A 22,942-nucleotide genomic window follows, 5' to 3' on the forward strand; every position below is an offset into this window, starting at 1 on the left:
TTTCAAATACACAAATTTATTCATTGTTTGGCTATAAGACCTTCCAGATGCCTTTAGAGATGTGTGCTAGGAATAAGGTGCACACTTCTCACATAATCCTATGTATGATAGTATCTACTTCACTCTGACGCAGGCTACTGACTGGTACTCCTAATGAGTTTTGCCTGGAATGTTTTTCTAAATAGCATAGGTTCTTTAGGAGACAGTAGATTCACATATAAAAACCATTCAAATTTCTGTGCTGTTCCTGCTTGTAGCTCCTTGGATAATTGGTTTAATGTTCCAAATCTCAGTTTCCTCTTTATAAAACGTTCCTGGTAGTAAAACCAGGAACACTAGCTTTTAAATCAGATATATCTGTGTTTATATTGCTTTTTATATTACTGGTCTTGAGTTAATCTTGGGAGCTTTTTATTCTTCCTATTGTAACTCAGTATAACTGTGTACACTTTGCATTGTTGATATTAGGATTAGGATTCATTGAAGACATGTATATGAAGAACCTGAAACACTGGCCCATCTCTGGCCCATCTCAAATATTTATCAAATGTTACCTACCATACCTTTCCCAACTTAAGCTAATAGGACAGTTAAGATTATGAATCTCTCAGATTATAGATAGAAACCATTTTGGAAAATATTAAAACCAGTATGCATATTAAATGGTCCTATTACATCTGTGGTAATCATACAGATTATAGGCTATAAACTGATAGCCAGGTTATCTGTAGGTTAGGATCATAAAAGCTCAAGTTAAAGTCAGCTCAACTGACAACCTTTCTTCATCTGAAGCATGATTGAAATATTTCCTGGCTAGTGGTTAGGGAACAAAGCTAGTAGTGGAGGAGATGGAATGGGTGGAGGTGATGGAGGTGATGGCCACCTGATGCAAAGAGCTGACTCATTTGAAAAGACCCTGATGCTGGGAAGGATTGAGGACAGGAGTAGAAGGGGACAACAGAGGATAAGATGGTTGGATGGCATCACCGACTCGATAGACATGGGTTTGGGTGGACTCTGGGAGTTGGTGATGGACAGGGAGGCCTGATGTGCTGCGGTTCATGGGGTCACAAAGAGTCAGACACAACTGAGCTGCTGAACTGAACTGAACTAAGTGGTTAGGGCACTAACAATTCTGCTACAGTCAAGGGACGCAGTTAATGCTATGGACATTTTACTTATGACTCATTTGCTGTGAAACTGTGGATATTATTATGCACATCATCTCAAAAGATGGATGTTGAGTGAAAGGAGAAAAATGATACAGATAACATTGGTAAAACAAAACATTACCCAACTTGGATCATGTTGATCCAAGACATCTGAATTTAAAAGGGAATATTTCCCAGGGTAATGGAAGTAAAAACAAAAATAAATGGGACACAATTAAACGTTTTTGCAAAACAAAGGAAACTATAAACAAGGTGAAAAAGCAGCCATCAGAATGGGAGAAAATGATAGCAAATGAAACACTGACAAAGAATTAATCTTCAAAATATACAAGCAGCTCATGCAGCCAATACCAGAAAAACAAACAACCCAATCAAAAAGTGGGCAAAAGACCTACACAGACATTTCTCCAAAGGAGACATACAGATGGCTAATAAACACATGAAAAGATAGATGCTCAACTTCACTCATTATTAGGGAAATGCAAATCAGAACCACAATGAGGTATCATTTCATGGCAGTCATAATGGCCATCCTCAAAAAGTCTATAAATAATAAATGCTAGAGAGGTAGAGAAAAGGGAACCCTCTTACACTGTTGGTGGGAATGCAAACTGGTATAGCCAGTATGGCGAACAGTGTAGAGATTCTTTAAAAAACTGGGAATAGGACTGCCATTCAACCCAGCAATCCCACTGCTGGGCATACACCCTGAGCAAACCAGAACTGGAAGAGACATATGAACCCCAATGTTCACTGCAGCACAATCCACTCAGTAACTAGGACACGGAAGCAACCTAAAGGTCCACTGGCAGATGAGTAGATAAGGAAGTTGTGGTACATGGACACAATGGAGTATTGCTCAGCTATAAAGAGGAATGCATTTGAGTCAGTTCTGATGAGGTAGATGAATCTGGAACCTATTATAAGTGAAGTAAGTCAGAAAGAGAAAGGCAAATACTGTATATTAACATATATATATAATTTAGAAAGATAGTACTGACGATCCTACATGCAGGGCAGCCAAGGAGATACAGATGTAAAGAACAGACTTCTGGACTCAGTGGGAGAAGGCGAGGGTGGGATGATTTGAGAGAATAGGATTGAAACATGTACATTACCATATGTAAAATAGATGACCAGTGCAAGTTTGATGCACGAAGCAGGGCACCTAAAGCCTGTGCTCGGGGACAACCCAGAGGGATAGGGTGGGGAGGGAGGTTGGAGGGAGGTTCAGGATGGGAAAAACAATAAAAATAAAGTTAGTATTGAAGAAAGTGGCAATAATCGTATATGGATATCTGCCAGTCATTATTAGTTATTTAAAACAGTATCTGCCAATTGTTAGTTATTCAAAACAATATCTTTGAAAATCTCTCTTTTATTGATTCATTAATACCTTTACCTCACTGTTCCCTCTGGGAAAAGAGCAAATTTCCACTTCTAAAATTCTCTCCATTCTAACTTAATGATTTTGAAAGGTGCCTTAGATGAGTTCTTCCCCAAATGGACACAGTGCAATTTATTTAATGTAGAAAATGCCATCAATTGATTATGAGCCTTGAATTTTGTTTGAAATTATTAAACAGTGGCATCATGTTATTTATTGAAAATTCTAGGAGAAAATTCTGGGAGACACATATGGAAAATTTTAAGCTCTTCTCTACCTGATGTTAGTTTTTTAGAAGAAAAGAAAAACTTTTTCCCAGTGTATGATTTTTTTTTTCTTTCCAACATTCCTTAGTTGTCAAATAATGCAAAAAGTTGTACATAATTTATATAGGGAATATCTCTAAAATTAAGTTATATTCACCATAATTTTAAAAATAAGTCAAGTATATCTCTTTATATCTTAACAAACCTTTTTGATCCCTCTTAACAAGTATATAATGATTAAGACCTCACTAAGAAGATATTTCTTTTGGAGAAACAATTTGCAAATTTGTTTTTACGTGTTATTCCACTTTAGGCTTGTGTGCGATATCTTTGTGATGAAACAAGAGTTTTGTTGGAGAGTAGAGAGAATAATGAAATGTAAGAGAGAGAATCCAGATCCCCAATTTTGCCCTTTTCTGTAGCACCTGTTTCCTGGAGAGTTATTGGACAATTGTGACCCTAAGCTCTTCCTTCCTAAAACAAAACAAAGCTTTCACTCTCATAGGATTGTTGTGAGAATCACATTAGATGATATATTTGAAAGTGATTGGTAATTTAAAATTCTTTACAAATGTATAGATTATTTGGTATGTAGAAATAGACTTCTAAATTAATTAATATAAAATACAAAATTTCGTTTGTTTGCCTTTCTTTCTTCTTCTTCTTTTTTTTTTCTTTTCTTTTTCATTTTTGGCCACACAGCATGGATTGCGGGATCTTGGTTCCCTGACCATGGATTGAACCCAGATCCTTGGCAGTGAGAGAATGGAGTCCTAACCACTGGATTGCCAAGTAATTCCCATGTTTGCGTTTCTTGATGGGATGCTTTGCATGTTTAGCCCACTTATGCTTCATAGGAACCTTCATTTATTCCACTTATGCTGTATTTCATAAAATAAAAGTTAGGTATTATTTTCTCTTTTCTCCAGATTAAATAATAAAACTATTATTAATAATTGATTCTCAATAAAGCTAAATGGTTTTTTCAGAACCATGCAGCTGTGATAGAGCTGGGATTCAAACCTAGGCACACTCTACTTTACTATTCTATCACGACCCAATTTTGTGTACTTAGGTGATTTTTCTTTATCTTAGAAATCTCAATCCACTTCTTTCTTGCTTAAGAAATTTCAAGTGCCTTGTGTGTCAGGCACTGTTCCGAATCAGGTCATGCTATTAAGGCATTTATGGTAGCTGGAAAAGTAAGTAAGAGTGCCAGGTGGCAAGGAGTGCTCAAGTTATAGGTGTCTTGAGAGCACAATGGAAGGAAGGAGCAGGGAGGATATGCTTCAGTGAGCCCTTGAGCAGGTCAGTGTGGTAGGAACCTGCAGGAGGAGTGAAATGTGCAAAGAGGCAGAACCACGAGGGAGCACGGGAACATAAGGGACAGTAGGCCAGATGCCAGAGACTGTCAGGACATAACATCGGAAAGGTGGAGCGGTTTCTGGTCACATAACCACCCCATGCCTCGCTGGGGTTTCTAGACTTTTCTGACTGTGATAGACGAGGGAGTCAACTGAATAATTTTAAACCAGGACGTGACCTGCTGGGAATCCAGTTTTAGATCTTTCTTCTCTGCAGGGGGTGTTGCCTTTGCTTTAGAGAAGATTTGGATGATGAAGTTTGTCTGTGACATGAGATGTATGCAAAATGGATATAATTTCTGGTTCAAATTCCTGTTGGGAAAGTTCTTTACAGTCAATGAACTATTTCTTAGAGATAAAAGCAAATTGACTACCTATGTCATTGCATTTTGAGATTTTAATGGGTAATTCTTTGTCCTGGTAAGAGTATGTATGGAGGTGCATGTATATATATGGTTTGATACTGTATTATATATGTTAGCACTAGAAATATGGTATACAGCAAAACAACACAAAATAGCTAGGAGCTTCTGAGGGGAGAGCATTCCTAGTCCTCAAAAATTCAGAAGCCCCAGGCCTTTAAAACTCTGAAGTAAGTACTTACAGCTAGTCCATCGTTGATTAAAGAATGGTTTCACCCCTTCATTGAACAGTGCTGTTTTCATGATGGGAATATAGTCAAGACAGGACTGTGGACACAGTGGTTATAGATACAGTCCCTAGCCCTCTCAGGTGGGATTAACATGTATTTTAGCAACTGAAATTATGATAAATATTGTGGTAAAGTGTGCACGTAAAGGAAGTTATTTAGACCAAGGTAAGCTTGTCAAGGACTTCCTTGGTGGTTCAGTTGGCAAAGAATCAGCTTCCTATGCAGGAGACCCAGGTTAGATCCCTGGGTCAAGAAGATCCCCTGGAGAAGAAAGTGGCAACCCACTCTAGCATTCTTGCCTGGGAAATCCCATGGACAGAGAAACCTGACAGGCTACAGTCCGTGGGGTTATAAAGAGTCAGACATGACTGAGCAACTAAACCACTGCCACACAATTTGTCAATATATTAAATTGGAGTAAATAATAGAAAATTACTAAGACCACTGGCTTAATTTTGTGATACTCAAAATGACACTTCCCCCTTCATGCTTCACAAAGGAGTCATTGTCCTGTTAAAAAAATGAACTTGAAATAATGGGGTTCAAGAAACAGTTCCCATGTTAACAGATCAGAAGATTGAACGTAGTAAAGATGTCATTTCTCCCTAAATGGATCTGTTTGGTTGAGGCAATTTCTATCATTATTTCACCAAGGTATTTTTGGAGACATAGATGCATTTATTCCAAAATTTATAGGAAGGCAAAGTCTCCAGAATAGCCAAAACAGATTTGTGGGAGGAATAATAATATGGGAATAATCAGCCTTCTGAGTGTTAAGAGTTACACTCACTATTCAAGATGCTGTGGGTCCGGGGAAGGGGAGGCACAGATTGTTACAGGACTGAATAAAGAAGCCAGAAGTGCACCCACACAAGTATGTCCAATTAATTTTTTTACAAAAGAGCAAAAGCAGTGCAAGGAAGGAAGAATGGCCTTTTCAATAAATACTGCTTGAGCAATTGGACCTCTGTAGCTAAAAAATGAACTTGGACCTAAGCCTCACACCTAACACAAAGCAACTGAAAATAGTTCATGGAATTAAATGTAGAACATTAAATAACACTGCTAGGAAAAGACACAGGACAGAATCTTTGGCATGTAGAATAGGCAAATAGTTCTTAGACCAACACTAAAAACTATCCCTCTCCCAAATTGTGCTTCATCAAAACTTCAAAGCTTTTGTTCCCACTCTAGGGAGGATGAAGTGACAGATTATAAATTGGGAGAAAATATTTGCAACCCACATTTCAACAATGGATGTGTATCTAGAATAGATGGAGAACTCTTAAAACTCAGCATTGAAAAAGAAGCAAAAAAAAATCATTTAGGAAATGAGCAAAAGATATGCATAGATAGTTCACCAAGGAATATATACAAACAGCAGGTAAGTGTATAAAAAGATGCTCACTATTGTTAGCTATTAGATAAATGTATATTAAGAGCACCAGGTGTTTATGCTACACAGCTCTCAGAATGAAAAGCAAAAAACAGTGTTCCTTGCCCTCAAATGCTGGCACGGCTGGATCAGAAAACTGGATCACTCATATATTGCTGGTGGAAATGTAAAATAATACAGCCACTATGGAAAACTGTTTGCAGTTCCTTTAAAAAGTGAAAATAGATTTACCTTGTGAAAAGTGAACGTCTTAGTTGCTCAGTCATGTCCAACTCTTTGCGACCCTTGCACTATAGCCCACCAGGCTTTTCTGTCCATGGTATTTCCCAGGCAAGAATACTGGGTGGGAAGCCATTTTCTTCTCTAGGGGAGCTTCCCAACCCAACGATCGAACCCAGGGTCTCCTTATAGACAGATTCTTTACTGTCTGAGCCACCAGTTTGAGCCAACAGTTTAAGTCTAAGGCACTGTTTCATGCAGAAACTTGTACACTGATGTTCATAGCAGCCAATCCCTAGTTATATATAACAATGGTACATTCATACTGGGCTTCCCAAGTGGCTCAGTGGTAAAGAATCCACCTGCCAATGCAGGAAACGTGGGTTCCTTCCATGGGTCTGGAAGATCCCTTGGAGTAGGAAATGGCAACCCACTCCAGTATTCTTGCCTGGGAAATCCATGGAGAGAGGATTCTGGCAGGCTACAGTCCAAGGGGTTGCAAAGAGTTGAAAGCCAATTAGCAACTAAACAACAACAGCATTCATGATGTGGAATATTTGTTGTTCAGTTGCTAAGTGGTCTGCAGCATGCCAGGCTTCTCTGTCCTTCAGTATCTCCTGGTGTTTGCTCAGAGTCACGTCCATTGAGTCAGTGATGCTATCTGACCATGTCATGTTCTGTTGCCCTCTTCTCCTTTTGCCTTCAGTCTTTCCCAGCATGAGGGTCTTTTCCAGTGAGTCAGCTCTTCGCATCAGGTGGCCAGAGTACTGGAGTTTCAGCTTCAGCATCAGTCCTTCCAATGAATATTCAGGATTGATTTCCTTTAGGATTGACTGGCTTGATCTCATTGCAGTCCAAGGAACTCTCAAGAATCTTCTCTAGCATCATGTTTCACAAGCATTGATTCTTTGGCAGTTAGCCTTCTTTATGGTCCAGTTCTCAGATCCATACATGACTAGTATTCATGGAATACTGGTTCAGCAATAAAAAGGAAAAATGACATAAATTCAACAACTTGTATGAACCTCAAAGAAATTACGCTGAAGGAACCAAAAGTGAACCTCAAAAGAATATATCCTACATGATTACATGTATTTAGCATCCATGAAATAATATGGTTATAGAGATGCAAAACCAGTTAGTGGTGGCGAGGTGTTAGTGATGGCGGTTGGTGGTGCGGCTGTAAGCAGAAGGGCATCTTGTGGTGATGAAATTAAATATCTTGATTGTGGTGGTAGTTCTATGAAGCTACAGGTATGAAAAAGTTTCGCAGGGCTACACACACATATCAGTGAGTGCATTTATAACTGATGAAAATCTGAGTAAGCTCTTTGAACTGCATCAATTTCAATTTTTTCTGGTATTAGTATTGTGCTATAGTTATGTCATCTGTTAACATTGGTGCACAGAACATCTCTGAACATTTCTTCGCCCTTCTGTGAATTTATATCATCCCAAGATGCAAGACTTAAAAAAAAGGTAGTGATAAACATAAACACAATAGATTCCTCCAGGGGAAAACAGTTTTCACATCTCCTCCATTAGCACTTCAAATTGTTAGACATAAAATGAGTGAATCTTATGAATATTTTAGCCAGTTTTCTATGTATTAGCACATTCAGATGCTCCTCCCTCCCTTTTCTCTTTCCTCTTCTCTCTCCCTCCCTCCCCCCCCTTTTTTTTTCTAGTCATAAATTATTTATTGTTCAAAACACTTTGAAGCTTACTGGATAAACAGCTGGAGGAAAATAAATATTAGTATTATGTATCACATCTTCAATCTGATTTTGAGTCCTATAGAGTGACTCAATATAAGATAATTTTTACCTGGTCTGATTAGAAATCAAGATTGTCCCTGGGTAACTCTTTAAAAAAGACAATTAAGCAATGGAATGTAGTACTAGATGTATAACCAACTCTACATCACTGTTTCTGCTCATTCCAACCACAAAACGTATAATGGATTTTCAATCTAAGTAAGCCATGAAGTGATTAAACACACGTGTATGTTTAGGAATTATATTGTGTACTTTCCTAGAATTTTAAATCTATGTCTCAGAATTCTTCCGCTCTCATCTTTATCTTATTCTTAAACTTAACATTAGCCCCAAGTGTTGCATTTTCCATGAAGAAAGTTAAGGCATTTCTTTAAAGTTAAATGTGATGGACCAGGTCTCTGTGACAGTTGTTTCCTATCCCTTGAATGAGAAGATTTGGTCAGATATCCATTGTGTGCCTTCTGTAAGTTAAAAACCCACACTCGTTCAAAAATTCTGAAAAGGAAAGGCCTGCTGTGGTTAAAACATCCTGGAGAATTTTTCCATTCTGATGTACATGTGTTCTTTTATTTTATTCTAGCATCTGTCTAAACCTGAGACACTTAGAGCCCCTTTCCATTTATAGCCTCATTTATTTGGAGTAGAGCTTATGCCTAAAGTTTTCTGAGAAGCAAAAACAGTCAGCATGCATCCAGAAACAATTGAAAATCACGTGCTAGACCTTCTTGCTCCTAAAATCTTTGCAGCAACTTGTTTGTTATGGTTCCCATGTGATTTTGGTCAAATAGAAGGGGGAAGAGTGGAAAGAGTGATAGATTTTATTTTCTCTGGCTCCAAAATCACTGCAGCCATGTAATTAAAAGGCACTTGCTTTGATGGAAAGCTGTGATAAACTTAGACAGCATATTGAAAAATAGAGACATCACTTTGCTGATCAAAGTCCATATAGTCAAAGCTGTGGTTTTTCCAGTAGTCATGAATGAATGTGAGAACTGGACCATAAAGAAGGCTGAGCACTGAAGAACTGACACTTTTGAATTGTGGTGCTGAAGAAGACTGTCGAGATTCCCTTGGACTGTAAGGAGATCAAAGTCCCATGTGTTACTTCGTTCTATAAAGTGCCTGGCTTTCCAGCATCTCAGGAAATTTCCTTTATCATCTGCTTTTCTTGAAAGCCTTTATTGATCTATCCACATGCATTGTGGTCTCAATAAAATAAAATAGCTTTTTAATGATAATATCCACCCTTCCTGGTAGCTCAGATGGTAAAGAATTCACCTGCAATGCAGGAGACCTGAGTTAAATCCCTGGGTTAGGAGGATCCCCTGGAGAAGGGAACAGCTACCCACTCCAGTATTCTAGCCCGGAGAATTCCTTGGACAGAGGAACCTGGCAGTCCATGGGGTTGCAAAGTGTCAGACATGACTGAGCGACGTTCACTAATTTAGAAAGCATTTTCTTGCAACAACAATGGTGACTTACAGATTATCACACCCAAATTGGTAATGGTGACTCACATTTGCTGACAAGGTGACAAAACATATATATTTTTTCACTTTGATACTTCCTCAGCCTTCTCTGATTCACTTCATGGCTCTCTTTCACTCTATGTTCTAGAAGGCCAAGATTAAGATCTGGCTTCTTTATAGATGCTGGCAGACATCCTCATTCACCTGCCCAGTCACTAGGTCATCACACCAACTTCTACCACCCACGTTTGGCTATTCTAGATCTGGAGGATTGTGTGTCAGGCAGAGTTTTCGCTGCACTGGGATAAGTCCCAAGTCCCTAGTGGATCTTTGTATCATCTAAAATTTGAAGTTGCAAGGCTTAATTTTTGCAGAGGTTGATTAAACTATCAAAATAAGTCACTACCATAAGGAAAGTTATGATCAACCTAGACAGCATATTGAAAAGCAGAGACATTACTTTACCAACAAAGGTCTGTCTAGTCAAGGCTATGGTTTTTCCAGTAGTCATGTCTGGATGTGAGAGTTGGACTATAAAGGAAGCTGAGCGCTGAAGAGTTGATGCATTTGAACTGTGATGTTGGAGAAGACTCTTGAGAGTCCCTTGGACTGCAAGGAGATCCAACCAGTCCATTTTAAAGGAGATCAGTCCTGGGTATTCGTTGGAAGGACTGATGTTGAAGCTGAAACTCCAATATTTTGGCCACCTGATGCAAAGAGCTAACTCATTGGAAAAGACCCTGATGCTGGGAAGGATTGAGGGCAGGAGGAGAAGGGGACACAGAGGATGAGATGGTTGGATGGCATCATCGACTCAATGGACATGGGTTTGGGTGGACTCCGGGAGTTGGTGATGGACAAGGAGGCCTGGTGTGCTGTGATTCATGGGGTCACAAAGAACTGGACATGACTGAGTGACTGAACTGAACTGATACTCTCTTTTTTTTACAGTCAAGATTTGTTGTCATTTGCTAGTTCACCAGAGAAAGAGATTAAAAGGTGAGTACTTTTTAAAGCTCGTTAGCCTCTGTCTACAGGATCTGAGCCTGTGATGTCAATTGGATGGTTTCATTCATAGTGTTGAAATATGTTGAAACACATTACCTCTCAGGTCCCACTTCTTTCTCTCTCTCTCTTGCTTTCCTTTTTTTAAAATTTCGAGTATAGTTTCTTTACAGTGTTGTGTTAGTCTCTACTGTACAATGAAGTGAATAAGCTGTATCTGTACATATATTCCTTCCTTCTTGGACCTCCCTCCCACGCCCCCATCTCACTCCTTTAGATCAGTTTAGAGCACTGAGCTGAGCTCCCTGTGATATAAAGCACCTTCCCACTAGCTTTCTGTTTTGCACTTCGTAGTTTATATACGTCAATCTCAATCTCCCAGTTCACCCAACCCCACCCGCACCGTGAATGTCCATTCTCTATGTCTGCATCCCTGTTACTGCCCTGGAACTAGGCTCATCTGTACCATTTTTCTAGATTCCACACACATGTGTTAATATGCATTTTTGCTTTTCTCTTTCTTTAAAATCTTCTTTAGGCAAGTTTTAACATCTGCAACGTTCACATAATCAGGGTCAGACCTATAACATGGATATGCATTCCCCCAAATACACATTATTTCTATGACTAAAACAAAATAATTGACATTTCTGTTACATGAAATCCCAAGAACTTGCATCTGCCCTCCATAAACACACCTCATTCTGAACTAATTTGGACCCTTTCCATGGAAAGAAATGTCTGCATCTCTGGGGCAATAATGAAATTTATTGTATCTGTGGAAATGTGGGTCTCTGTAGACCTATGCCTTCTAGATTTGCACTATTGGGACTTTTATTTGCTAGGCATTGGGGTGTGATTGACCTGTTGATCATAATTATCTTGTTTATAGATGAGAATTTTATGATGGAGGCAAATTTATCATCATGGTTAATAACCAGAAACAGATCTCTTTTGAGGACATTTTGACTTGTGCTGAAAAACTATCTTAACTCTAGTCTCTTGAGGACCAAAAATTCTATGTCAAGGGGCTTATTTTATTCATTTCTATATTTCTTTCAACTTTCTGTCTGAGTCCCAGTGCTACTTATTCTGGGATGTTCCCCAAAGGTAGCCACATACCCTCACATCCTTTCTCCTCTAGAGTTAATAGCTTGAATCTGGGGAATTTTTCAAGTCTTTTCCCATGTTGCCCAAATTCTTCCAAGAGGGACTGTAAATGGATCTATAAACATTTTCTGCAGTTGAGCTGATTTCTACCTTTTTCTGTTTAATAGCACATCCTATCCATCTCTGTGAAAACATCTCATCTTGAAGCACTTATTATTTCAATAAATATGTGCTGAGCATATCCTTTTACCAGTTGAAGTGTTGGGATTGTTGTTGTTTAGCTGCTAAGTTGCATTTGCCTCTTTGTGACCCGACAGACTGTAGCCCACCAGGCTTCTCTGTCCATGGGTTTTCTCAGGCAACAATACTGGGGTAGGTTGCAATTTCTCCAGGGGATCTTCTTGAACCAGGGATTGAACTTGAGTCTCCTGTTTGGCAGGAGGATTCTTTGCCATTGAGCCACCAGGGAAACCCTGAGGTTGTATAGGTGAATAAAATTAGCAGAGATTTCTTTCTTCTTGGGACAGGGAAAGGAGAGGGGAAGACAAATTAATATAGGAGTTCAGTCGTATGGGACCATGTCAGAGCAGTGTGGCGGGAACAGGCTAGGCGGCTGAGCTGTCTGCTCCTATAACTGACGTTTGCCCTCTGGGCTCTTCCTTTAGAGGAAATGATGACTGCTTAGTTTTATGGATGAGATGCAACCAGTTTTTTATGGGACACCTTCAAGATGAACGCTCTGTTGTTGAATGGTCAGACATTTTATCTTCACCAAGATCCAGTAGCAAGCCGGAATCTTTCTGAAGAGGACAGTAGTTACTCATTCAAGGAAGATTTATTTTTGCTTCACAATCCTAGGTGGCCCTGTTTTGTTCTTCCTGTGAGAGCTTGACACATATTCTTTATAGCACCTTCATCTACCACAGACAGTTTGCGTACCCTTGCATCTGCCAGCTTATAAGACATGAAGAATGTTTTTTTTTTTTTCCTTTGAGAATACTACTGCAAGTGGTATTCTCTACTCAGAACTCAAAACTTTCCTGTTGGCTTGCTGTTGAGTAAGAGCGTGACACCAATATGGTGTGTGAAAGTGTTGAAAGGAGGTGCCCCCAACTAGGAAGCCTCCAACTCAGCAAAGATTGATTCCTTTCCCTTTTTTTAAAATTTAACTTTATTTTTAATTGGAGGATAATTGCTGTACAATATTGTGTCAGTTTCTGCCATAATATCAACATCAATCAGCTGTAGGTATACATATGTGCTTTGTTTATATTATGAAAAAGTTCATCTGATTGTTTTTATTTTTTAATTTGTTTGGCCACTCTGTGGGATCTTCCTGAACCAGAAATGGAGCCCAAGCCTCTTGCAGTGGGAGCATGGAGTCTTAACCACTGGACCACCAGGGAAGTCCTGATTGTCTTACAGTCTGGTTTATTCAGGCCCCATCAAAATTATGGAATAAAAAAACCTTAAAAATCTGCCAACACAAACATTTAACAGGGTTTTAACAAGAAGAAGAATCATATTCTAGCAGTTCCTCAAAAGAAGATTCTTCCTTTCACAGTTAACTGCATTCTACCCTCTCTATTTTTATTCTGGTTTTAGCAGACTGAAGCATTGTTTTTGAACTTCTAGCCCCCTATTACACGAAATCCTTTTTCTCAAAGGGCTTTTTCTGTTCCAGTCCATATGTCCTGGACCCTGGAGTCCTGCTGAGTCAGAACTCTCCCTGCATGAGCACGAGACCCTGGGAGTCCTTGAGTGGCTTTGGAAACCATCAGCTTGGCTGTAGACTTCCTCCTGCCTTTCCCATCTTCCCCTCTCCCCTGCCCAGATTGTCCATTTTGCCCTGTAATCAAAACAAAAGCAAGACTTTATTTTTAACATGTCTCTCACAGTGTAGGCAATAGCAGTCTAAATTTTCTCCCTAGTCTAGCCAATGCCGTTGAACACAAACTCCAGTTGCTCAAGTTTGAATAGGGCTACATCTGTAGCCCCAGGTGTGCCATTCTTTTCCTTCCCTCTGGGCAGCCAGTATTTGCCCCTGTTGTTATCCTTTTGAATTAACTTCATTATGATTTCAGGGGCTCTTTGGGTCTCTCTAGAAGTCTAAACTCCTTCAGTAATGTTTCTCCATAAATAGCCCTCGCAGTACATTGTTCCACATGATCCTGAAGAAAACTGTAAAATCTCATTGGGGTATATAAATAGATATATAACCAAATGTAAGGGTATAGCTTTATCCTAAGGAAGTCACCAAGTATCAGATACGTTTATAGCTTTATTACAGTTCCAGTAAAATTTTAAATGTATCATTTATTGAAAAATCAACTTATCACCATCAAGATAAGCAGAAAAATAAATGTTGAGACTTAAAGAGGTCATTTTGGAAAAAAAGTAGAGACAGATATTACTGAATGTTCATTCACAGTAGTTGTAGAGATCATTGAAACAGTTTAGATAGTCCGAAATGATAGGAAGATAATATAAGAATATATTCTGTCCTCAGAAGTCATCAGTTGTAAAGAAAGAAGTTTAGAGATATAGTTGATTCTAAATATCAGATCCAATACTTTGGCTGCCTAATGCAGAGAACCAACTCATTGGAAAAGATTCTAATCCTGGGAAAGATTGAGGGCAGGAGAAGAAGGGGAGAGGATGAGATGGTTGGATGGCATCACTGACTCAGTGGACATGAGTTTGAGCAAACTCTGGGAGAGAGTGAAGGACAGAGAAGCCTGGCGTACTGCAGTCTATGGCGTCGGAAAGGGTCAGACACGACTTAGTGACTGAACAACAATGATAAAACATCAGATCAGCTTACCAGTATTTCAGTAGATTAAGAAGCTAAGCATAAATATAAGCCAGAAAAACTAAGAGGAAATAGAAATTAATTTTAGGGTTTCAACAAAAGGATGGAAACTCATTAGGAATGAAATGATAATAGCAGTGATTTATTTGTGTTCCCATCCTTCTGTTGAAATCCTAAAATTAATTTCTGTATTAATGGTAGGAATTTTGTTTTATGCTTAACTTCTTAATCTGCTCAATGATTTCTGCCCCATCCCTTGCTCTGGGTTATCATTCTTTTAAAAGGATAGGCAGTTATCACAAGGGAGCACATCAGTAGATCTGACTCTACATGCTGGGAGCTTTTTGAACCCAAACTCTCTCTTTACGTTCCTAGCATAGGGTCTTTCCAGCCTTCATTCAGCCAACATTTACAGCATTTGCTCCTGTGATTAGTGCAAGTTTTGGGGTGGTTGGTTTTTGTTTTGAGAGGCAATGTCTTTAATGCTCAAATATTAGAACTGCTGAAGAAAATCATGATAAACTGGAATCCAGGCTCAAGGCAGCAAGTTTTCCTAAATGAGATCAATGTCCTGGGTGGAGGAAGACTCAAGTACTGGGGTGGAGGTGTGGAGATATCACTGTTGACCCCTGATGTCCCATTTCCACACAGGCAGCTGAGAGGGTCTCCGCTTCCCTCAGGAGTCCTTCATCACTGCCTTCCTCTCTTCCTTCACAGAAAGCCTAGTGTCCCCACTTCAGGGGTAAGGTAGAAGCCATCACACAAGAGATTCCTCAGGTTCTCAGACCTGGACCTGGTGGGCACACTGCCATAGCCCTGGCACAAGAAGATACGTCCTTACAGGGTTGCAAACTCTCCCTTCCCTGGAATCCATCGGCTCTCACTTAGTGGTGACTCAGAAGACTCAACTATCAGTCCTCTTTTTAAAGATTGTAGAAAAACTTGAGAAAGTTCTAGATTTATGCCAAAAGCATTAGAGAGGCAATCTCATCCTGCAGAGCTGTACAAGCAGTGCTATCTCAAGATTAGATTTCGGGGGCGAGGAGGCATTTGAGTTTTGCTCTTGACTGACACAGAGATTTCTGGGAGGTTACATTGTCAAGAAGCATTCCATATTACACAGAGAACTATACTCAGTTCAGTTCAGTCACTCTGTCGTGTACGACTCTTTGCGACCCCATGAATTGCAGCACCCCAGGCCTCCCTGTCCATCACCAACTCCCGGAGTTCACTCAGATTCACGTCCATCCAGTCAATGATGCCATCCAGCCATCTCATCCTCGGTCGTCCCCTTCTCCTCCTGCCCCCAATCCCTCCCAGCATCAAAGTCTTTTCCAATGAGTCAACTCTTTGCATGAGGTGGCCAAAGTACTGGAGTTTCAGCTTTAGCATCATTCCTTCCAAAGAAATCCCAGGGTTGATCTCCTTCAGAATGGACTGGTTGGATCTCCTTGCAGTCCAAGGGACTCTCAGGAGTCGTCTCTAACACCACAGTTCAATAGCATCAATTCTTCGGCGCTCAGCCTTCTTTACAGTCCAACTGTCACATCCATACATGACTACTGGATAAACCTTAGCCTTGACTAGATGAACCTTAGTCGGCTCAGTGTTCTGTAATAACTTATATGGGAAAATAACTGAAAAAGAATAGGTATGTATATATGTAAAAGTCTCTTTACTGTACACCTGAAACTATGAATAACAACATTGCAAATCAACTATACTTCAATATAAACTTAAAAAATTTAAAAATTAAATTAAAAAAGAAGGCATTCCAAGTGCATAAAGAGGGCATGCAAAAGTGAGTTATGTTACAGCTATGATACTTAGTTGAGTGTAGCTTAATTAAAACATTGATACTCATGGAGAAGAGAAATATAACTGGGTAGAATCAACTGTTTTGTGATAGATCTACTCTCAGTTCAGTTCAGTTACTCAGTCGTGTCCGACTCTTTGCGACCCCATGAATCGCAGCACGCCAGGCCTCCCTGTCCATCACCAACTCCTGGAGTTTGCTCAGGCTCATGTCCATTGAGTCGGTGATGCCATACAGCCATCTCATCCTGTGTTGTCCCCTACTCCTCCTGCCCCTAATCCCTCCCAGCATCAGGGTCTTTTCCAATGAGTCAACTCTTCGCATGAGGTGGCCAAAGTATTGGAGTTTCACCTTTAGCATCAGTCCTTTCAATGAACACCCAGGACTAATCTCCTTTAAAATGGACTGTTGGATCTCCTTGCAGTCCACGGGACTCTCAGGAGTCTTCTCCATCACAGTTCAAAAGCATCAATTCTTTGGCGCTCAGCTTTCTTCACAGTCTAACTCTGGCATCCATACATGACCACTGAAAAAACCATAGCCTTGACTAGACAGACCTTGGTTGGCAAAGTAATGTCTCTGCTTTTGAATATGCTATCTAGATTGGTCATAACTTTCCTTCCAAGGAGTAAGCATCTTTTAATTTCATGGCTGCAGTCATCATCTGCAGTGATTTTGGAGCCCCCCCAAATAAAATCAGCCACTGTTTCCACTGATTCCCCATCTATTTCCCATGAAGTGATGGGACCAGATGCCATGATCTTCGTTTTCTGAATGTTGAGCTTTAAGCCAACTTTAAGCCACTCTCCTCTTTCACTTTCATCAAAAGGCTTTTGAGTTCCTCTTCACTTTCTGCCAAAAGGGTGGTGTCATCTGCATATCTGAGCTTATTGATATTTCTGCCGGCAATCTTGATTCCAGCTCGGGCTTCATCTAGCCCAGCGTTTCTCATGATGTACTCTGCATATAAGTTAAATAAGCAGGGTGACAATATACAGCCTTGACATACTCCTTTTCCTATTTGGAACCAGTCTGTTGTTCCATATCCAATTCTAACTGTTGCTTCCTGACCTGCATATAGGTTTCTCAAGAGGCAGGTCAGGTGGTCTGGTATGCCCATCTCTTTCAGAATTTTCCAGTTTATTGTGATCCACACAGTCAAAGGCTTTGGCAAATCAATGATGCAGAAATAGATGTTTTTATGGAACTCTCTTACTTTTTCCATGATCCAGCGGATGTTGGCCATTTGATCTCTGGTTCCTCTACCTTTTCTAAAACCAGCTTGAACATCTGGAAGTTCATGCTTCACGTATTGCTGAAGCCTTGCTTGGAGAATTTTGAGCATTACTTTACTAGCATGTGAGATGAGTGCAATTGTGCGGTAGTTTGAGCATTCTTTGGCATTTCTTTGCCTTTCTTTGAGATTGGAATGAAAAGTCACCTTTTCCAGTCCTGTGACCACTGCTGAGTTTTCCAAATTTGCTGGCATATTGAATGCAGCACTTTCACAGCATCGTCTTTCAGGATTTGAAATAACTCAACTGGAATTCCATCACCTCCACTAGCTTTGTTCATAGTGATGCTTTCTAAGGCCCACTTGACTTCCCATTCCAGTATGTCTGGCTCTAGGTGAGGTATCACACCATCATGATTATCTGCATCGTGAAGATCTTTTGTGTATAGTTCTTCTGTGTATTCTTGCCACCTCTTCTTAATATCTTCTGCTCTGTTAGGTCCATACCATTTCTGTCCTTTATCGAGCCCATCTTTGCATGAAATGTTCCCTTGGTGTCTCTAATTTTCGTGAAGAGATCTCTATCTAGTCTTTCCGATTCTGTTGTTTTCCTCAACTTCTTTGCATTGATCGCTGAGGAATTCATATTTAATTTTGTTAATTAAAATGTTAACTCATTTTAATTTTGTTAATAATTTTAGTTAAGATTCAGTCAGTAAGTTTTTGCTTAAGGAACATATTGATTAATTCTTAATACAATTGAGTATATTGATTATATTAATTGAGTAGATTGAATAATTATTAATTCTTAATGAGATATTATATGAATCCTGTGAAGTTTTTTGTGTTGTGTGTTGATTTATGTGTTTTAGTATATTTTTGTCTATAGACCTTATGTATATTTATTCACTGATGCTACAAAATATTGTCTGATACATTTTAAATACATATTCAAAATGTATAAAATTTTTATCTTGCTTTAAAAATATTTGTAATGGAACAAAATGCTAACTTCATAACTCATTTATATACATCTTATATTTTCTAACAAGAAGTACCTTATTGAGTTCTCTGCGTGGTCTTCATGACCTCCTTTAGCTGTGGTGATGATATACAATTTCTTTCTCATCATTAAGAAAGTATCCTTTAGATAGCTACTTATCAGTTGGTACTAGCGGGATGAAACCATAAAAATAGCTTATTCATTGTGAAACTATACCGAAGTTTCCATTTAGATTTTATAAAGTTTTTCTTTCTTTCCATTCTTACTTCTACCGCCTTAACCTCTTTCTCTCTTTCTTTCTGGTCTTGAAATAAGCCTTTTAAGACATTGGTTTCTTATGTGATCCCATTTGATGAATCTTGCACGTAGGTGCCACGTGTGTACTTAGTCTCTCACCCGTGTCTGACTCTTTGTGACCCCATGGATTGCAGCCTGCCAGGCTCCTTTGTCCATGGGATTTTTCAGGTAGGAATACTGGAGTGGGTGAACATTTCCTCCTTCAGGGCATCTTCCTGACCCAGGGATTGAACCTGCATCTCCTGCATCTCCTACCTTGTTAGGCAGATTCTTTACCACTGCACTACCTGTGAAGCCGACACATGGTTGCCATACTCCTGTTTATAAAAAGTGCGTTTGATCTTGTCATGTCTCATCCAGACAACTGTTACGGTGCATCCCCATGCCTTCTTTGTAGTCAAGAGGACAGTCTAAGACGTAGCATTTAAAAGACCACCAATTCTGGTGCCAGATTGCCTATGAAATCACTCAAGCTGCTCTATTCAGGGGAAGGTGTCCTTTGCTACTTATTACTTTTCTCTCTCTGGAAGGTCATTTCTTCCACAGTTTGTACCCTAGGAAATTGGACCTCCCGCTAGCAGTCCCACTCCCCTTGTCACTAAAGGATCTTCAGTGATCTGTTGACCCACATTATCTTTTGCTTCACTGGCTGCTTATTGCTGTTTTATTTAGCTCACTAAATATTCATATTGAGGTTCTGATGGAGGGGGGCGGCAAACATTTTTCAGTTACTGACATAAAATGATAATGACAAGATCCGTTGTCTTGAAGTGACTGCATTTCAGGGCAGTAACCCACACTACCTGGGTTATTGAAATGTGTGATTTCAGTAACACATCTGTGACAATTCTATTAAGCCAGTTATGGGAATGCTTCACTTTATATCAGTTCTCTACACTAATGGTTTGATCAACCCACTGGTCAGTTCTAAAGGATTTGATCAAACCAGTCCATCCTAAAGGAAGTCAACCCTGAATATTCATTGGAAGGACTGATACTGAAGCTGAAGCTACAATACTTTGGGCGCCTGAGGCAAAGAGCCAACTCATTGGAAAAGACCCTGATGCTGGGAAAGATTGAAGGCAAAAGGAGAAGGGTGACGCCAAAGAACGAGATGATTGGATGACATCACTGACTAAATGGACGTGAGTTTGAGGAAGCTCCTGAAGATGGTGAAGGACAGGGAAGCCTGGTGCCCTGCAGTCCATGGGGTCGAAAAGAGTCAGACACAACTGAGCGATTAAACAACAAGAACAGTAATGGTAGGTAGAGAGCACAAGTGGATTTGAAGCCAAGATTCTGTGTTAGATTAGCTGGTGGAGTCTAGTTAAATTGAAGGAAGGAATACTTTGTGTGAAGGAAATAATATTCTTCGTGGGTTCTCAGATTCCTGGTTTTGTTTTATTTGTTTGTGTTTGGCAGGAGAGGACTTTGTTAATGGCACTAAACTGAAATAGAATTTGCCCTGGAGGTAATTAGCTATTGAGAAGAATAGAAAAAAAAAAAAGTAATTAGTACCTTACTTCCTAAAATATAATTCAAAATAAATCATGCAGTGGTTAACATTATTTTCATTTGACCTTTTTCAGTCAGCTCACATTCAGTATTTTCCAGGCAAGGGAAATGGCTACATATCTGTGGCCATATTTCTTTCTTTCATTTATTTATTTTGTTATGGCTGTGCAGACTCCTCACTGTAGCCCATAGACGTCTCTAATTGCTACGTGTGGGCTTAGTTGCTCCATGGCATTTGGGATCTTAGTTTCCCAACCAGGGAGTGAATCCATGCCCCTTACTTTGGAAGATGGATTCTTAACCACTGGACCACCAGGGAAGTCACTGTGGCCATATTTCTTGGACTATCTATGCTTCCGTAAAATAATTTAGTTTATCTTGATACCTCTTACCATTATGTGGCATGTTAGTTGCTCCATCTTGTCTGACTCTTTGCTACTCCATGGAGTGTGGCCCACCAGGCCTACTCTGTACATGGAATTTTCCAGGCAAGAATACTAGAGTGAGCTGCCATTCCCTTCTAAGGGGATCTTCCTGACCCAAGGCTTGAACCCAGGCCTCCTGCATTGCAGGCAGATTCTTTACAGTCTGAATCACCAGGGAAGCTGCCTTACCATTAAATCCTATTCCTTATCAGATCCTATTGTTCCTGTGTGTGAGATATCCATGAATATATACACTTCTCTTCTTTACCATCCCACCTTATTCCAAGCTTTTCCCATTTCTCACCTGAATTATTTATTCTTTGGGTGAGACTTCCTTTTCTTTATTTTATTTTTCTCCTTTAGAGCCAAATAGGTCATTTTGAAATATAAAACTAAATGTACTTTCCCTCCCTTTACACTGTTAGGGGATAATAATTAAAAACTCAGCTTTCATCCGGTCCATAAAATCTGTCCATGAAGGCAGAAGATAAAGAAAACAGTTCTATCATTAAGTAATCCTAAGACCAGGATGTGAGACACATGGGCAACCCAGTAGGCATCTGCAAGATAGAAACTTTATTTTCTGATACAGCCAAGCGGATGCAACCCATCACTTAAATGTTCTCAAGATAATCAGTAATGAGTCCTGGAGTAAGAAGACTTGACAACACCGTTTATCACCTACCATTCATCTTAACTTTGCTTGGTAATTGGAATGATCATCTGTATTAACTAAATGGCCTTACCCAGAGGAAAATCAAACTTCCTAGGTTGTTTTTTTTTTTTTAATTAGATTTTTTTCACATGAACCATTTTTAAAGCCTTTATTTGCTACAAGATTGCTTCTGTTTGATGTTATTGTTTTTTTGATTGGGAAGCATGTGGGATCTAGCTCCCCTATCAGGCACTGAACTCACACCCGCTACATTGGAAAGTGAAGTCTTAACTACTGGGCCACCAGGGAAGTCCCCTCCCAGGTTTTTATTATAGGAAGATTTTTTTCAACTTGAAGCCCTGAAGATTCTGCTGTCCTACTACAGAAACAGAGAGATGGGGAGCTATCGCCCTTAATGTTCACATCACAAAGAGATGGCTCCCGGGTCCTTGAGAAAGAAACACAGTCCTAGGTCTGTAAAGCCCACCAGAGGCTGACCTAGTTTTCAAAAGGATTTATATGATTTCAAAAGAACATAGTATTTACAAGTACAGATTTTTTTTTTTTTTAAAGGAAATGCTCAAAGGAAAAGGCGAGTGGAGAAATCTCTTTATTTTCAACAGGGAGAATTAAGCCTCTTAGTTTTAATTTGTATTTGTCTTTACAACACCAGAAGTGTTTTCATTCTTCTTAGGATAAAGACCAGAATCTTAAGAGGCTTCTCCTGCTGCCTGGTCTCCTTACCTCTCCAGTTTTCTCTGACTCCATGTTCTGTTCAGCACAAGTTCAGCTATGTTTTCCTTTATTCTATCAGAATTCTCACCACATGGCTTTAGCAGAAGATTATTTTTCTGCTTTACCATCCCCTCAACAAATTTAGCCTTGGTTAGATATTTTACATCTCAGCTCAGTCCTTCTTTTCGCGAAGTGCTGTCTCTTGCAGATTTTAAGCTGCATGACCACTGCCACTGTGTCAGATTTTGCTCACTCTTGCTTTATGCCAAGTGTAAACTGTGTTTTCTTGATGCATAGTAAGCTCTTTACTGATATTTTTAAAGGAATTAATTTAAAAGTTAACATTAAAAATTTAGAAATTAGTAAAAGGAGTAGGATGGGGTGGGGGAAGGCTCAAGAGGGAGATGCCGTATGTATAATTAGAGCTGATTCAATCTGTTGTACAGCAGAAACACATTGTAAAGAAATTATCCTCCAATTAAAAATAAATTTTAAAAATTAGTAAAAACTAAAAGAGAATATGATTAAATATTTATCAAATATTTAACTTGAGGTAAGTTGGTGATGGACAGGGAGACCTGGTGTGCTGCAATTCATGGGGTCGCAAAGAGTCAGACATGACTGAGCGACTG

At 39.5% G+C, this 22,942-nt stretch overlaps 1 protein-coding gene across 5 annotated transcripts in view; it reads left to right on the plus strand.

Moving 5' to 3' along the window:
• KCNT2 (potassium sodium-activated channel subfamily T member 2) overlaps positions 1-22,942 on the plus strand; it is a 445,611-nt gene that overhangs the window by 35,883 nt on the left and 386,786 nt on the right. For 2 of the 5 annotated variants that reach the window (XM_060396308.1, XM_060396309.1), the window contains exon 2: positions 10,655-10,702. The exons of the other annotated variants lie outside the window; for them this stretch is intronic. In XM_060396308.1, the coding sequence (XP_060252291.1) occupies positions 10,655-10,702 (48 nt within the window). The remainder of the gene's footprint in view (positions 1-10,654; positions 10,703-22,942) is intronic. 5 annotated transcript variants of the gene reach the window in all.

The sequence above is a fragment of the Ovis aries genome, chromosome 12, assembly GCF_016772045.2.
Source record: "Ovis aries strain OAR_USU_Benz2616 breed Rambouillet chromosome 12, ARS-UI_Ramb_v3.0, whole genome shotgun sequence".
Classification (NCBI taxonomy): domain Eukaryota; kingdom Metazoa; phylum Chordata; class Mammalia; order Artiodactyla; family Bovidae; genus Ovis; species Ovis aries.